This window comes from Schistocerca piceifrons, chromosome 9 (genome assembly GCF_021461385.2).
Source record: "Schistocerca piceifrons isolate TAMUIC-IGC-003096 chromosome 9, iqSchPice1.1, whole genome shotgun sequence".
Lineage (NCBI taxonomy): Eukaryota > Metazoa > Arthropoda > Insecta > Orthoptera > Acrididae > Schistocerca > Schistocerca piceifrons.
Window position 1 is genome coordinate 207115010 of NC_060146.1, and position 19440 is coordinate 207134449.

The following is a 19440-nucleotide window of genomic DNA, read 5'->3' on the forward strand; positions in this document are numbered from 1 at the left end:
CGAGGCAAGGGATTGGAAGCTGGCGTTACATAGGGACGGATGATGATACTGTGTGGGATTGGTGGGCAGTGGAATAACAGCGAGGGAAGAGAGGGGGGGAGGGAGGGAGGAGGGGGAAGGACATTTCTCATTTCAGGGCACAAAACATGGCAGTAACAATCCTCATGGAGAATGTAATTCAGTTGCTCCAGTCGTGGGTGGTATCGAGTCACGGGGGAATGCTCCTCCCTACCAGAACAGTGGGACTTTGGGAGGTGGTGGGTGAGTGGAAAGATGAAGCACAGGAGATCTGTTTTTGTACAAGGTTGGAGGGATAATTATGGTCTGTAAAGGCCTCAGTGAGACCCTCAGTCTATTTTGAGAGAGACTACTTGTCACTGCAGGAGTTGCTAGGCTGTATGGAAGGGACTTCTTGGTATGGAATGGGTGGCAGCTGCCAAAGTGGAGATATTGTTGGTGTTTAGCAGGTTTCATATGGACAGAAGTATTGATGTAGCCATCTTTGAGGTGGATGTCAACATCGAGCAAGGTGGCTTGATGGGTTGAGTGGGACCAGTTGAAACAAATGGGGGAGAAGGTGTTGAGGTTATGAAGGAATGTGAATAGGGTGTCCTCACCCTCAATCCAGATCACAAAGATGTCATCAATGAATCTTCACCAGGTGAGGGGTTTAGGATTCTGGATGTTTAGGAAGGTTTCCTCTAGATAGCCCATGAATAGGTTGGCATCGGATGGTGCCAAGTGGGTGCCCATGCCCAGGAGAAGTAATTGTGGGAGGATATAGTTGGTCATGGTGACTAAGAAGGAGGTTGTTGCTTTGGAATCCGTTGGGTGTTGGGAAAGGCAGTTTTCAATAGTGGTAAGGCCATGAGCATTAGGAAAGTTACTGTAAAGGGAGGTGGTGTCAATAGTGGCAAGCAGGACACCATGTGGTAAATGGACAGGAACTGTAGGGAGTTGGAGGAGGAACCACTTGGTATCTTTTAGATAGGAGGGTAGGTTCTGGGTAATAGGTTGAAGGGGTTGGTCTACGAGAGCAGAAATTCTCTGAGTGGGAGCACAGTAGCCCACAGAAATATCGATCCTTTCTACAGGCCTCATCTTTTGCCCCACACCCAAATTCAATCATGCAGGACTTGTTACAGAACTTCTCTCCTTCTCCCAGTTGCTACAGCGGAAACACTTTTTCACCACCAACCCTACCAATCAAACTCAACCAAAGATCAATGTTGAACTCTGCTTGACTCAGTTCATTTCTCTAGCCAACTGTTATCCACCCAAAATGCACCCAAATCACCCGCTGTTAACTTTCCAGGATTTCTTAACTTTGAAGCTTGCCTCGCCATCATTCCCCAAATCCCTTAAATGCAAATAAATCTTATATCTGCAGAAAGAACTGCAGTCTATCACCTATGAACTGATCCTGTACCTATAATCCTACCTGCTGACAAGGCTTCACCACTGTTGTTTGAACTGCAAGGATTACCTGGCAGGACTCTGCCAGCTGTCAGATTCAGACACCTACAAACCCTGCCACAGTGACCCCATAACTGAGCTCTAGCAGGATCTCTAGTCTCTCCTCAAATCCTTTGGCCCATCCGACGACATCTACCTGGAGGCAATCTCTGCTCACCCCTACTACTCCCTGCACTTCTACTTTCTACATGCTTCCTAAAGTTCATAAACCCAACCACGCAGGATGCCCCACTGTGGCTGGTTACTGTTCCCCCACTGACAGAATCTTTGCTCCTGTAGACCAACACCTAACAGCCTATCACCTGCAACTACTCTCCTATTAGAAAATAGCAATCATTTCCTCCACTGACTCCCCACAATAATTTCTTCTATGAAGGCATTGTCTAAAAATAAATCTGGGGTATCGTTATGGACACCATGTGGCACTATTCTATGCCAACCTATTCATGGGCCATTTAGAAGAATCTGAGCCGTGGTAAAATTTGCTGTTTGAAGAGTGTGCCGCAGCAGGTACTGTAAAGCAGTCACCCTCCATTTCTGGCGGAGCCACCGCTGTGGCAATTACAGCTTTGGTGTCTCCCTCTGGTGTGAAAGGGGAAAGGTAGCCTGTTCACGTTCATTTAAGGGGTGCTGTAAGCTCGTGAGTTGCAGTTGGTCAGTCGGAGAGAGGCTGGTCAGTTGCTCGGCCGCATCAGTGTGGGGCAGTCAGTGTCTGTCTGTCGTCCGGAGTGCTAGTATGTGTTAGGTCACCAGTCTGCTTGAGTTGTTCAGGCAACGGTCATTTGTGGTTGGATCGATCGGTAGGTCGGTCGCACACTGAGACACAAGATGACTTGTCCGCCTTGAGCATTGGCACATGTGAGGTACCATTTCCATTCCTCCTACGGGGTGCATAGCTTATGTGTTTGTGTGAGTTGTTAAATTTTTAGTTTAAAGTAATCTGGTGTGTTGCAGATTAGCAGCAGTGTAGTCAGTCAGAGGTTGTTGTGAGCGGTCATGTTAAAAGGGAGCGGCAAGCTTCTCAGCCCGAAAGCTCATACTGTCAAAAAAAAGGGGGAGGGTATTTATGTCTCAGAATAAATTGTAACTTGATATTTAGAGGGTGCTTTCTGATTATAATTTTTAATATCTGTTTTTTTTTAAGAAAGGATTTTTAGGAATAAAATTTCCATTAGTTGAAATTTAATTTGTTTTCATCAGTTACCCATTGGCAACTACTTCCACGCTCACATAGTGTGATTAAATGTGTTAATGTTCTTGATGAATCGTTAGTAAATAAAGTAAATTCTTTAAGAAAAGGTTTTGAAAGTAAATTCACGGTTCAGAATCATTCCTAAACATCATCACCTGGTCCAGATTCACTTATGACAACTTCATGATCTGGACTGAGTATGAGGACACTATTCACCTTCTCCAGAACCTCAATACCTTCTACCCCATTTGCTTCACCTGGTCCTACTCAACCCATCAAGCCACCTTCTTCGATGTTGACCTCCATCTTAAAGATGGCTACATCAGTACTACTGTCCATAACAAACCTACCAACCACCAAAATACCTCGACTTCAACAGTTGCCACCCATTCCATTCCAAGAAGTCCCTTCCATACAGTCTAGCCTTTCATGGCTGTCGCCTCTACATTGACAAGTGGTCCCTCTCAAAATACACCAAGGGTCTCTGATGCGTTTACTGACCGTAATTATCCCTCCAATCTCATACAAAAACAGATCTCCCGTGGCTTATCTTTCCAGTCACCCACCACCTCCCTAAGTCACACTGTCCAGCCTCGTGACTCGGTACCACCCAAGACTGGAGCAACTGAATTACATTCTTCACCAGGGTTTCGACTACCTCTCTTCGTGCTCTGAAATGAAGACTGTCCTGCCCACTATCCCCCCCCCCCTCCCCCCTCTGTTCCCCCCTGCCAGCTGTGCCATTCTGCCACCTACCAAACATACACAATATCCTTATCTATCCTTCCACAACCCCTGCTCCCAACTCCTTACCTCATGGAACATATCCCTGTAATAGACCTAGATGCAAGACCTGTCCAATACATCCTCCCGCCACCATCTACTCCAGTCCGGTCGCAAACATCACCTATCCCATCAAAGGCAGGGCTACCTGTGAAACCAGTCACGTGATCTCCACACTAAGCTGTGCAGCATTTTACCAACAAGCTGTCTGTCCACATGAATGGCCACCAACAAACTGTGACCACCTTGTTGCTGAGCACACTGCCCAACACAATGTTCTTCATTTCAATGACTGCTTCACAGCCTGTGCCATCTAAATCCTTCCCACCACCAGCAGCTTTTCTGAGCTGCCCACGCAGGAACACTCCCTGCAATATATCCTACAGTCCAATGACCCTTCGGGCCTTAACCTTTTTGTTAGTCATTTTCCTCACTCATCTAGCTGCTTCCCTGTAACCATTCCAACACTATACAGCTCTCTATTCCGCCAATGCACCCAGTCTTTGTACTTCTCTTGTTTCCTGCTAACCCCCCCCCCCCCCCCCCCCACAATCCTCTCTCCCCCACCCTCTGTATAAACTCCCAACTGCCCCTAGCTGCCCTACCCTCTCTCCATCTCGTCCATGCATGCTCCTGCAGCAGCACTTTATCATTCCCAATCCTTACCCTCCTCCTCTCCTCCCCAATCTCTTCCTTACTCCCACTCAGTTGCCTCTCCCATCGTGCATTGCTGTTTGTAGTCTGGCTTTAGCTGTCAGAGACTGTGGTCGTGTGTGTGTGTGTGTGTGTGTGTGTGTGTGTGTGTGTGTGTGTGTGTGTGTGTGTTTTTTGGCTATTTACTTTGGCTTGTTGACCAATAGTTTATTGTGTGACAGTCTTTTTGTTGTGTCTATCTGTGACTCGGCATCTCTGCTTTATGGTGAGTGGCAACTATCCTTTTCATTATATTGTTACATTTGAGCCTGGCTTTTTCCCTTGTTTGATTTTGCATGAACACTTGGTACAGGGTCTCCTTTATTGATAAGCCACACTTTCGTAGAATTCTTCCAATAAACTTCTTCCAATAACCTTATAACAGACCTACTGTGCTTGTTCCATTCATGTCACTTTACAACATTATGCCTAAATATCTAATTGACATGACTGTGTCAAGCAGCACACTGCTAATACTGCATCAAACATAACAGGATTGTTTTTCTTACTCGTCTGTATTAGTCTACATCTTTCTAATTTTAGAGCAAGCTGCCATTATAACACCAAATTGAAATTCTAAGTCATCCTGTATCCTTTTGCAATTATTCAGTGACACTTTTCCATATACTACAGCTTCATCAGCCAACAGCTGCAGACTGCTGCTCACCATTATCTGTCAGATCATGTATGTATGTGGAGAACAATAGTGGTCCTATCACACATCCCTGGGACACCCCTGATGATGCCTTTGCCTCCAATGAACACTTGCCATCAAGGACAACACACTGTGTTCTATTATTTAAAAAGTCGTAAAGCCACTATGTATCTGACGACCTATTCTTTATGCTCAGAGGTTTGCTACCAGTTTGCAGTGTGGTACTGTGTCAAATGTTTTCCAGAAATCAAGAAACACGGAATCTACCTGCTTACTTCATATATGGTTCACAGGATATCATGTGAGAAAAGGAAAATCTGAGTTTTACATTGCTTTCTAATTATATGACAATTTAAGGATATAAGCTTTTCTCTCACAACAAAATTTATTACATTGGAACTCAGGATATGCTAAAGAACTCAGCAGGAAACTGATGTTAAGGATATTAGTCTGTAATTTTGCAAATGTGCTCGTTTACCCTTCTCCAACACAGGAGTCATCTGGGTTTTTTCCTGTCACTCAGGATTTCTTCTGTAAAACTGACTTGAAATTCCATCTGGACCAGGTGAGCTTTTTGTTTTCAACTCTTTTAGCTACATTTCAGTACCTATGCCTATTTTTATGACCTCCAAGAGAAGGTTGTGTGGCAGCCAAATTATGGTGTGTCTGAACAAAATCATGTGTGAATGATTTTTAAATGTGAAATTTAAAACTTCACCTTTCCTTTTGTTGTCTTCTTCAGCAACACCAGACTGCTCTTAGATTACTCAACTCGCTTAGTGACTTTATGCAGGACAGAATTTTCTTGAATTCTCAGAAAGATATTTTACTAATGTATGATGGTGGAAGTTGTTGCATGCTTTTGTGCATTGATCTTTTTATAGCCGCACGAGTTTTGGCCAACATTTGCATGTTGATACTCCTGCATTCCTTTTTGAAACAAGTGTGCGCCAATCTCTGCTTCCTCAGCATTTCCTGAGTTTTGTTATTAAACCACAGTGGGTCTTTACTGTCTGTAATCCAATTATCAGCACATACTTCATATTGCAACTAAAAGACATCCATTCTTTGTGTACATAAGAAGTTAACAACTGCTTATTTATTCTTTCCAGCATAAAAACTCTCCTTGCATTCTTGATGGAGTTGTTAGCTTTAGTACTATTCTGGCTATGATAATATTATGATTGCTAATCTCTGTCTCTATACTGACACTGTCAATAAAGTCAGGACTACTCGTAATTACAAGGTCTAAAATATTTCTGTTGTGAATGAATTATTGCACTATTTGCTCAAGACGGACCATGGGGAAAGCTTCCAAAATTTCTTTGCAGGGCTGTCTATCCATACCACCTGCAACAAATCTGTAGACATCCCAGTCTATATTGGTATGTTAGTGTTACCTCTAACCAGTATTGTATGATCAGCTTACTTCCGTACTACTGAGTATGGACTGCCTTTGAATGATTCTACAACTGTTATAGCAGAATCATGTGGATAGTAAAAACATCTGATCATTAATTTTAGTTTACTTAGGCTGGTTGCTGGTATCAGGCTGGTTGCTGATATCCAGACAACTTCACAGTCAGGTTTAATACTTTTTTCAATTGGAATGAATGGTCCCCCTTATGTGATGACAAATCTGATTTATTTCAAGAAACTAAATCTTGTTTTGCAAATCTACTCCTCACGTTGATACCCTACTTGTTCACTTCCCTCTCTTTTCTCTGGTATGAAAATTCATACAAAAATGTATTTCAAATCACTAATTAATTTTTTTAATTACCTTGTTTACTTTCAAATAATAATATTTTTTTTTTTTTTTTTTGCAAAACTGGAGCTCATGCTGGTCAGTTTAATGTTCCATTCATTTATTTCCCACTCTTTGTTTGGCTATTGAAATCCATACAAGAATCCTTAGTGAAGATTTCTCTCAAATAACTATGTTTTTCTTAATCACCTTGATTACTTTCAAACAAATTAAATGTATTTTTTTTGTAGGAATAGACCTCACAATGTTCTATTCAATACATTATATGTCTATTTCCCTCTCTTCATATGACTATGAAAATTCAGACACAAACCCATTGTATACTTTGTGGGGAACCATGTTTTCATTATACAAAACGTTTTACAAAAACACCGCTTCAAAAAGAATTTTGATATTTCATATGCATACAGTATATTGATTAAATAAGCAAAAGGAAGACAAAAGTCTTTGTATAAAGAGTGATATGAGTGCAAATGGAGTTTTAAGCTAATGAACTAACACAACGCCAAAGGAATGTTGGAATGGCTAGAAAACATCACTGCTGTAGTATGGAAATAAAGGATTTTATTCTTGTTCTCCATTCTACTTTTTAAAAAATGTATTTTATATTTAATGAATTATAAGTATGACTTAGTGATAGTGAATGAGTAAATACATACATTGCATTTGGGAGAAGTCAATTCCAAACACTTGCCAGGAAAGCCTTTAGAATTCTTGTTATTTTTCCCATACTTGATATGTGCAAATGGGATGTTAACTATAGTTTTTCTTCCTTACTTGGAAACATCATAAGTAAGTTACTACTCACCAAATCCAACCGAGTCTGCACTGAGAGCCGTGTCGTGTGCTATCATTTGCCCAAATTGCATGTACATCAGAGAGTTGATCTTGTCATTAAAGTCTCCAGTAGGAAACAGATGTGTCCTCAGAACTCTGGGATTTGGCAGCTCTTTCCCTGTTACAGACTTTTTTGGTTCATTGATACCTGAAGAGAAAGAAGTCTACAATTACTATTCCAAAGAATTTATTGAGCATCTTCATTCATTGCAGTGAATAAATGTAGAAAGTCGTCATTGAGGTCTTCCATCTGAAGCCTGGTTTAATACAGATCTCTATGTTAGTCCAGCGTGTGCAAATCTCTTCATCTCTTAATAAGTACCTCTTACTAAATTTAAGCCGTGGTCTCACTTTACACTTTTATCCCCCAGGTTTCCCTACATCACCAAAAATTAACAACTGTTTCATGCCTGGGGATATGTCTTATCAACAAATTTCTTCTTTTAAGCAAGTAATGTCACAAATTTCTTTTCATCCTGATTTGATTCAACATCCTTACATTAGTTCCACCCCCCCCCCCCCCCTCTTTTTTAACCACATTTCAGAAGCTTCTACTCTTTTAATGTTTATCATTCACATTTGATTGCTAGGTAAGTCTACACTGCAGACAAATATTTTCAGAAAAGACTTACCAACACTGTTGTACAGTATTAACAAATTTATTTTCTTCAGGACAGATTTTCTTGCTATTGTCAATCTACATTTCGTATCCCCTTTCTTTTGGTTATTGTCCATTGTTTAGATTCCCAACTTGCAAAACTCATCTAATCCTTTAAGTCTTATTTTCTTATCTACAGTGCCTGACAAGAAAAGTGAACCACTCAGAAGGGAAGGGGAAAGAAAATGAAAGTCGCCTTTTGAGAGTCCGCATGACATTATTTCAGTGATTACAAAATTGAGTAAAATTTACAAAGAAAATGGCGATCTCAGCCCACTTATCAGTATGACACTGTATCTCCTCTGGTGTGGATGCACACACTCATCAATTGGAATGCTGTCATACAGCTTTGTATCCTCTCTCGAAGCACGCTGGCCTACAAGTGCCGCAAACAGTGTTCAATATCCTGGATATCGGATACTGACTCTGCGCCGGAGCTGATGTCCAAACTGGTCCTACATGTGTTCTACCGGGATTACCTCAACATTGTGCAGACACATTATCGAGATATGTATTGTGTGTAGATGAGCACTTTCCGTTGAAAAACAGCATCATGGAATGTCGCACAACAGGCACCTTGTGGCAACACAGGATGTCCGTGACGTATCACTGTGCAGTCAGAGGACTCTCAATCAACACCAGCCATGACCTGAGGTCATACTCAGTGGCTCCACAAATCATGATGCCAGGAGTAACACAACTTTGTCTCTCCAAAACAAAGCAAGGATGAGACCTCTTCCCAGATAATCGTCACACTCACCAACGGTGGTCATCCAGGGTAGTACAAAATGGAAATTCATCACTGAACACATGCGATGCCATTCATCGACAGTCCACACTTGCCAGCCATGGCATCACTCCAAACACAACTGTTTGTGCTGTGTTGTTGCCTACAAATGGGATGATATTTCCCTAGTACATCTGCAGCTAGTCTCTAACTGATGGTGTAGGCCGACACAAAATGTCCATCATTTATTGTCAGGTGGCAGGCACAAATGTGAACAAATCACAATGTGCATAGTGTACATTACGGCGATTCCCCCCTTGTGTGGGTGAGATATACAACCTCTGACAAAGTTCAGTGGATAGTCCTGTAACATACATGAACTATGAACTACAGTTACCTTACTGTCCTTTGAAACAGTCATCTCCCATAACTATGCACCACTGAGCTCAGCGATACATGTCCTGGAAACTTTGCAGGAAGTCTTCCTTTGGTATGGTGTTCAAAAGTCGCGTCACATTTTGTTGGATGTCAGGAATATCACAAAATCTATTTTCTTTCATAGCAAAGTTTGAGTTGAGGGAAAAGGAAGAAGTCTGGAGCATTGAGATCCGATGAGTATGGTGGATGTTCAAGTTGCACCACACTTTTTTGGCAGGAACTGTTTGACGATATTGGCTGTTTATGGTGAGCGTTGTCGTGAACAAAAAACCAGGAACCTTGTTGTGTGTGCTGGGATCGTACCCTACATAGATGTTGCATGAAATGGGTCTCAATTTCAATGTAACGTGCAACTTTCAACGTCATTCCCTCAGATAGGAATTCCTTTTGGATAATACCTCAACTATCAAAAAAGGTGATGAGCATCGTTTTGGTGTGTGATTTTTTGGCTCTGACCTTTTTTCCGAAGAGGTGATATCGGAGAACACCATTCCATGCTTTGTTGTTTCATTTCAGGGTCATACCGTAGACACCAGGTTTCATCCTCAATGACAATACAATTCAAGAAATTGGGTGTTGCAGCCACCGTTTTCACAAAATCCTGTGAAGCCTCTAAATGTGCCTGCTTCTGATCATCAGTCATGTGCTGTGGCACAAGATGACAACACATTGTGGGTAAGGATTTGTCACACGGATTCACGGCTCATCTGCAGTTCATCCACTATGATGCGCACAGTTAATCGACAGTCATTCATGATTAATGTCCTCACTTTCTCAATATTTTCATCACTGACGGCGGCCACCGGTCGTCTGCTACTGGGATTGTCAGAAACAGTTTCCCGGCCTCCTTGAAAATCGGTGAACCACTCGTACATACACTTCATGGGCAGTACTGGATCCCCACAAACATGTACCAGCATTGCAGGCATTTCTTTTGGTGTCTCGCCAAGCTCAAAACAAAACTTTAAATTGATCCTTTGTTTGTTCATTGTCCTGTTCTCAGTTCAGAACCAATGCACTAAACAAACACTTTGTCCAACAGGTTTAACATGGAACACACCATGCCCAAATGAACTACAGTGTGGGAGGTTGTCAACACTGGCCACTACACAGGTACAGTGTTGTGAGTCACCAGTGTTGCCTGATTGATCGTTCTGACTTCATTCACTGAGCTTTATTGTCGGAGGTTGCAGTTGCCAGGAACCTTGACCTATCCTCAGGTTCATTTGCCATCCAACATGGGGCTACTATCACATACAAATGTCTCACAAATCTGGATATCACAGGATTCCACCAGCTGGTCAAATGCAGACCCAAACGAGGCCTCTATCAATCTCTGTCAGGTGGTGACAATGCTACCTCAAATGAGTAGATGGCATCTCCAGTCTTTCACAGTGTTTAGTCATTAGTTAGGCACTACCTCCATGGTAACAACACTTAACACAAACTACAATGAAGGTCATTGGAATTGCCACTATAATCTTTTACATACTTGCTGATGGTGCATACAGAGTGTGGCTAGAAAATGATGGGATTGAGGCTGTCACAGAGTAAGTATGTATGTAATAAAGATGGTAGATCGATAGCCTTCTAAACTGAATGCGGCATCTCTGGTGTCTGTAGATAAATCTGTGTGACTGTTGCCTTCATTAGTGCAAGAGCAGTATTTTATTTTTCCAGAAAAATGATAAGTGTAATAATTGTGGAATGAATTGTCATTAAGTTTCACATGAAACTTGGAAAACTACTACCAAAATCTATCTTTTACTAAAAGAAATATATGGCGAAGACTGTTTATCATGTACACAAGTTTTTGAGTGGTTAAAGCATTTACAAGATGGCCATAAAGATGCTGAAGATGATTCATTCCCAGTACGCCAGTTAACATCAAAAACAAAAAAATATGAAAAATGTAGGCAATCTGATTTGATCTGTCAGTTGAATGTTTGATTGATTGCTGAAACTGTAGAAATTGATAAAGAATGCACAAGGCAAATTTTACACAACCAGTTGAACATGAGAAAACTGTGAGCAAAACTGGTGCTCAAAATTCTCATGATCAAACAAAAAGAAGCTCGTTAAAATGTTTGTACTGACACTTTAATACCATTCAAAATGATTCTAATTTCTTGGAAAGAATGATAACATGTGACGAATCTTGATTCTTCACTTATGTTGCAGAAACAAAGTGCCAATCCGCTCACTGGAAGGGCCCTGCTTCACCGAGGGCAAAAAGAACTCAAAAGAGCAAATCGAGATTCACAGTGACGGTGACTGTTTTTCCAATATTCATGGACTGTGTATCTTTACTGGGTTCCTGGAGGTCAGACTACTAATCAACATTACTACATTGAGGTTCTTGTTCAACACTGTAAGGAAATAAATAATAAAAAAATATATGATACAAACTGTGGAAGAACAAGTCATGGGTTCTGCACCAAGGTAACGAACTGGCTCATAATCCATCGTCTGTTAAGAGGTTTCTAGCAAAGTCAGCATTTCAGTGCTAGACCACCCACCTTATTCATTTGACCTAACACCATGTGTTTTGTCTACACCCCAAGGTCAAATCTGCAGCAAAAGGAACAAGATTTCACTCTGTTTAAGCAGTGGAAGGAAAAGCAGCAAGCATCATCAAGAAACTCACAGAAAGAGACCTCCAGCACTGTTTACATCAATGGAAAATTCATATGGAGTGTTTTAGTGATAAAGGAGAAGAATATATTGAGAGTGACAGTAGCTAAATATGCACGTTTTTGAAATAAAATGTTTTACAGCAATAGTCCTGTTATTTCACAGCCACACATCATAAATGTACAAAGTTATATTGACATCTGACTGTCATCTGTGTGCTTCACTTTTTTCGTCGGACGGTGTAATTCATTCAGCATCAACTGATTTAATTCAATTACATTTGATTGCCCTTGATTTAATTTTTCTACATCAAGGAAAAATGTGATTTAATTTTATAACATTTTATAGCCATTGCTTTAATCTTTCTACATCAAGACAACACCCCACCTCATATTGCATTATATCTTTTCAAGAAACTACATATTTTCTTCAACTGATCTTCCAAGTTTACTCATCTCTGACATCATTTCAATGGCATCAGCGAACCTCAAAGTTTTTCTCTCTTCTCCCTGAACTGTAATCCCCTTTGCAGATTTCCTCTTGGTTTCTTCACTGCTTGCACAGTTTAAAAACTGAATAACACTGGGGACAGACTACAACCCTGTCTTATTTGCTTCTCACATACTGCTATGGTCGTCAACTTCCACAAACCCCAATACGGACACCAATGATAACTCCAAATTTTTATGCCAATCAGCTGAGATTTTATTAAGCGAAGAATGTGCAGAATGTGCTAATCAGAAAACTTATCTTAATCAGTTCAATATAAAAAACTGCTCTTATAAGTTCATATTTAAATGCTGCAGAGCTTTTATAAATACTCAGAAAACATTTGAAATATTGAACATTAACGTACACCATTCCATCATGAGGCAATTTTCTGACAAAATTTGATTTATCTATGTTTTCTAGTTTAGTCAACTTTGTCATTTATAACAATTTAAAAAAGTTCCTGACAACTGCAGTTTTAAGTTATAATTTACACATTTTGTCTTGGACAAATTGTTATTGATGTGTGCTATCCATGGATGCTTCTTTTATCTTATTTCCATAACTTATTTAAGAGGTGAATTATACATTATTACTTTGATGTTAATCATATTCATCCAGCAAACTACTAATACCAAGTGTTGGCTGTTGATGTTTGATGTCTATTGTCTGCACATAATTGCAATCTGTTTGGTGCTACAGATAGTATGGCTTCTTTTGAATGGAGCATCATTCATTGTTGTCCAAACTTTTCAAAACTCAGTTCTGACAAATGGCTTTAAATTAGGCAAAGTCAAATGTAAATGCATGTCTAATTATAAGTAAGTAATTGATATACCATAATGTGATTCTGACAAACGTGTTTCAAGACAAATTCATTCTTCAGTATACTGATCAGTGACATATAGGCCTAACATTGATGGAATTTTGACAACTCAGTTACACAAGAAACACAAATTAGTGAAAAACATTACATTAGCATCTGTACAAGGTGCATAAAGGACAATTTTTTTAACCTTGATATACAAGAAATCCCTTACTATATGGGGCTGCTGGCAAGCCTAACTACTGCTTCCCTTTCATATTCTTTGACTCACACGACACCAGCCTACTTCTGCACAAGCTACACTCCTGGAAATGGAAAAAAGAACACATTGACACCGGTGTGTCAGACCCACCATACTTGCTCCGGACACTGCGAGAGGGCTGTACAAGCAATGATCACACGCACGGCACAGCGGACACACCAGGAACCGCGGTGTTGGCCGTCGAATGGCGCTAGCTGCGCAGCATTTGTGCACCGCCGCCATCAGTGTCAGCCAGTTTCCCGTGGCATACGGAGCTCCATCGCAGTCTTTAACACTGGTAGCATGCCGCGACAGCGTGGACGTGAACCGTATGTGCAGTTGACGGACTTTGAGCGAGGGCGTATAGTGGGCATGCGGGAGGCCGGGTGGACGTACCGCCGAATTGCTCAACACGTGGGGCGTGAGGTCTCCACAGTACATCGATGTTGTCGCCAGTGGTCGGCGGAAGGTGCACGTGCCCGTCGACCTGGGACGGGACGCAGCGACGCACGGATGCACGCCAAGACCGTAGGATCCTACACAGTGCCGTAGGGGACCGCACCGCCACTTCCCAGCAAATTAGGGACACTGTTGCTCTTGGGGTATCGGCGAGGACCATTTGCAACCGTCTCCATGAAGCTGGGCTACGGTCCCGCACACCGTTACGCCGTCTTCCGCTCACGCCCCAACATCGTGCAGCCCGCCTCCAGTGGTGTCGCGACAGGCGTGAATGGAGGGACGAATGGAGACGTGTCGTCTTCAGCGATGAGAGTCGCTTCTGCCTTGGTGCCAATGATGGTCGTATGCGTGTTTGGCGCCGTGCAGGTGAGCGCCACAATCAGGACTGCATACGACCGAGGCACACAGGGCCAACACCCGGCATCATGGTGTGGGGAGCGATCTCCTACACTGGCCGTACACCACTGGTGATCGTCGAGGGGACACTGAATAGTACACGTTACATCCAAACCGTCATCGAACCCATCGTTCTACCATTCCTAGACCGGCAAGGGAACTTGCTGTTCCAACAGGACAATGCACGTCCGCATGTATCCCGTGCCACCCAACGTGCTCCAGAAGGTGTAAGTCAACTACCCTGGCCAGCAAGATCTCCGGATCTGTCCCCCCATTGAGCATGTTTGGGACTGGATGAAGCGTCGTCTCACGCGGTCTGCACGTCCAGCACGAACGCTGGTCCAACTGAGGCGCCAGGTGGAAATGGCATGGCAAGCCGTTCCACAGGACTACATCCAGCATCTCTACGATCGTCTCCATGGGAGAATAGCAGCCTGCATTGCTGCGAAAGGTGGATATACACTGTACTAGTGCTGACATTGTGCATGCTCTGTTGCCTGTGTCTATGTGCCTGTGGTTCTGTCAGTGTGATCATGTGATGTATCTGACCCCAGGAATGTGTCAATAAAGTTTCCCCTTCCTGGGACAATGAATTCACGGTGTTCTTATTTCAATTTCCAGGAGTGTATAAATAGCTTTCTGATCTCAGTATTTTATCGCTGATAACATTAGAATTTCAATTAAGAAACAGTGTAATCATTATTTATACATTGCAAGATGGCCGCGAGTGTAGAAGTGTGTGAATCTAACTTGAGAAATAGTTATAGTTATGCTGTTAAAAAGGGAGTTTGTAAGAATTGTAACACTGAAATAACAACGCTAAAAGAACAAATTGCTAGCTTACAATTCATAGTCAGTTCCTTAAGAAGCGATATTGACTCACTCAAGAAAGAAAATCGGGATCTGCGATCGAAGCCAACACTAAGTGAAGTGATGCAAGACAAAAGTAATATATCGTCCGAGTGGGTAAAAGTGCCGTACAAAAATAGTGTTCCAACTACAAAAAGAACAACAAAATCCGCTAAAAATGTCACATTTTCGGAGAAAAACAAATATCATGTTTCGCAAACAAGTAACTGTGATAACGACTCTCCAAATGATCGTGAACTTGAAAAAGACAGTGAACTGAAAATGAATAGCGTTTTTTCAAATAATGTCAACAACAAACACAGATCATCAGAGAAAAAGAGTAGTGTACTATTACTAGCAGACAGTCATGGCAGGAATCTATCCAGCATGCTCCGTGAGAAAAATCGCGACATAGCAGTAACTAGTGTAGTGAAACCGGGAGCGGGATGTAAAAATGTTGTAGACATTAACTCTCAGACGAAATTAATGCAAGAAAATGACTTTATCGTCTGTATAATGGGTTCAAACGATGTGGCAAAAAATGAAGCAGAGGTTTGCGTGAAAACGCTACAGAATTTTTTACAAGCTAATAAATGCAGAAACACAGTAGTTGCCACACTTCCTCATAGGCATGATCTGATTTATAATTCGTGTGTAAACAAAGAAATTCGGAAAACAAACATTAAAATAAGGAAACTGTGTTCTCAATACACTAAGTGCGATGTACTGGATATAAGCAAGCTGCATGGAAATCTGCACACGAAGCATGGAATGCATTTGAACTATGAGGGGAAAAGATTTGTTTGTGATCGTGTTAGTGAAATAATCAAAGAAAGACTTGTAAGGGATAGAACAATTTATCAGCTTCCTGAACATCCTTCCAACAGCGAGGAAAACAAAATAAACAAGAAAGAAGAACGAAAATACAACGCTGCTGACGTTCCTAATTTAAACTAGAGGTATGTGATGCTGTAAATATGATTCCCAATTACCAAATCGTGAATACGCCCGAACTAAAAATTTATCACCATAATGTGCAATCCCTGCGTAATAAGATCGATGAAATTAACGTTCTATTGACACATGAACTTAATGATATCTCAGTGTTATGCATTTCTGAGCACTGGCTTAACCCAGAATTAATCCAGAATACAAAAATAAACAAATTTGTCTTGGCTGCTTACTACTGCAGGAAAAACAGCAAACAGGGTGGGGTAGCAATTTACACAAAGGAAAATGTAGATTTTATTACACTACCTGACTTAACTAGGGCAAATGTCGAAAAGGATTATGAAATTGCAGCTATAAAAATTACTCAGTTCAACCTGGTTATTGCTACAGTTTACCGATCACCGTCCGGGAATTTTGAACTTTTCTTAAACAAAATGGAGTCATTGCTAAATAAAGTAAATAAAATAGATTGTGAATTGATAATCTGTGGTGACTTCAATATTGACTTCCTCACAAATAGTGGAAATAGGGAGACCATTTTGAACCTTGCAACGTCCTACAATTTAAAGGCTGAAGTAAAAGCAGCTACCCGAGTATCAGAAACTTGTCAAACAGCTCTTGATCAGTTTCTAGTAAAGAAGAGTTTACACAACACCTCACTAAAAATTTTCAATGCAGGTTTTAGTGATCATCTTGCTCAAATATTAAGCATAAAAGTACAAGGCAGTATTATTAACAACATGTCTCTTAGAACAACATATCGAAGCTATAATCAGCATAATGTGAACTACTTCAACAACTTATTACAGAAAGAAAAATGGCTAGGAGCGTACAAAATGAATGATATAAATGAAAAATTCGACTCTTTCATTGATACATTAACCCATTTCTTTGAACTTGCATTCCCACTGAAAACATTGACCATACGGGGAAACTCTAGAACAAACAGCTGGATCACAAAGGGAATAAGGGTTTCATGCCAGAAGAAAAGACTACTTCATGAAATATGTAACTCAAAAAATTCCTCACCTGTAGTACGCGCATACTATAAAAAATACTCCAAAATATTAAGAAAAGTAATAAAAGCAGCAAAAATAATGCGTAATGATGAAATCATTTTTAATTCAGCTAATAAATCAAAGGCTATGTGGAGTGTTATAAAAAAAGAATGTGGAGAATACAGACAACCGTGGAAAAATATAACACTATCACATAAAAATAAAAAAGTAACAAACCCCTTAGAAGTAGCTAATACATTTAACAACTTTTTCACAGGTGTTGCTGAAAATATGTTACAATCAAACTTTAAGAGCATCCAGGCAAATGAATATAAAATAAGTACATGTAGAGGATCAATGTACATCAGTTCTGTTTCACAAGATGAAGTAGCTAAAGCAATAAAAGGACTAAAAAATTCCAAATCGGCAGGTATTGATGGTATACCTGCAACAATGTTAAAGAAGAGCGCATCAAACCTAATTGAAGTACTCACACATTTATGCGACTGCTCACTTCAGGCAGGCACTTTCCCTGATGTGTTAAAAACATCAAAAGTTATTCCTGTATATAAAAAAGGGGATAAAGACAATGTAAATAACTACAGACCCATCACAATTTCCTCCTGCATCTCTAAAGTATTGGAAAAAGTTATGTATGAGAAACTTATGAAATTTATAAATAAAAACAGCATCCTATGTAATGAACAACATGGATTCAGAAATAAGAGGTCAACGACAACGGCTGTCTATGAGTGCATCAATTCCATCCTAAACCTGATGGACAAAAAACAGGAAACAATAGGAGTCTTTATTGACTTGTCAAAAGCATTTGACATGGTGGACCATAAAATTCTGCTATCAAAGCTAGAAAGATATGGTATTCGAGGTCTGTCCAACAAGTGGATCAGTTCCTTCCTGACAAATCGTATGCAGGCAGTGTGCGTCAAGCACACAGATATTGAACTAAAAACTGTATCTAATCACTTATCTGACTATAAACAAATAAAATGTGGTGTACCCCAAGGATCCGTATTGGGACCCCTTCTGTTTCTTCTGTACATAAATGATCTAAGCTTAAATATTGATGCACACAAATCAATCATATTTGCAGATGACACCACGATTCTATTAAAAGGAGACGACGATGAACAGTTACAGCAGACAGTAAACACGGTCACGAAACAACTTAGCAGCTGGGCACAGAGTAACCAGCTTGTAATAAACAGTAAGAAAACCGTTGCTCTAAAATTCCACACTGTTCCTAACAAGGACATGTTTATCCCATCAGTCTCTATCAATGACGAACCAGTTGGTAACAGTACTGAAACCAAATTCTTAGGACTTTGGCTGCAGAGTAACATCAGATGGAATAAGCATATTGAATGTCTCAATACAGAACTGAGCAAAACATGTTATCTTCTTTGTTCATTAAAATCATGCTGTAGTGAGAAAACAGTAATGAATGCATATCATGCGTACTTTCATTCTCGTCTTAGATATGGGGTCACCTTCTGGGGAAACTCTAAAATAGCTAATAGCACTTTTAAACTACAAAAAAGGGCCATTAGAATCTTGTTTGGGTGCAAGCCTAGAGACTCTTGTAAACCCCTGTTTAAGAAATCTGGTATTCCCCCATTACCGTGTGTATACATTATGGAAACCCTTTTGTTCTTTAAATTAAATGTAATAGGCAAGGACCAGAGGCTACAAAAAAACTGTGATATACATGAGCACTTTACCAGACAAAACAGGAACTTACATATGACTCAAATCAGCACAGCACTGTGCCAAAAAGGTACTTTTCACATGGGAGTTAAGCTTTATAACAAACTTCCTGAAAACATAAAAGCTATCACTGAGGTCAATACTTTTGGAAAATCTCTAAAGTCATATTTACAGCATCACTGCTTTTATTCCATTGAAGAATATTTAAATTTATGAAATGTGTTATATAAATACTTGTGCGTAAAGTGTATTATTGTAAGCTTAAATATGTATTATTGTAAGCTTAAATATGTATGCCTTGAAATTACTTTCAGCCTGTATATTTATAACTTGACTTGTCCAATGTCTTATGCATAAGCTGCTATGTAGACAACAGGACCAATAAAATACAATCTACAATCTACAAAGTACAGCAATCAAAGGCACATTCATAACAGTATGACGTTTGTAAACCAAGGAATACATGAAAAAATATGAGAGACAAAGCTTCAGACAAACACCATTGTGTCAGCCTGGTATAGGGCATGTAATGTCTTTTTACTTCCCTTCCCTGTTTCCATTCTGCATTATCATTATCTCTTGGTTTCTTCACTAGTATCTACGTCCTTCTCTGTAGCTCCTTTTTTTAATGATATTCTTATTTGC

The 19440-nt window shown here is 40.4% G+C and overlaps 1 protein-coding gene across 1 annotated transcript in view; it reads right to left on the reverse strand.

The window, feature by feature from the left end:
- Positions 1-19440, reverse strand: part of LOC124717096 (peroxidase-like) — a 198619-nt gene that overhangs the window by 95049 nt on the left and 84130 nt on the right. The window contains exon 5 of the mRNA XM_047243801.1: positions 7376-7552. Coding sequence (XP_047099757.1) covers positions 7376-7552 — 177 coding nt within the window. The remainder of the gene's footprint in view (positions 1-7375; positions 7553-19440) is intronic.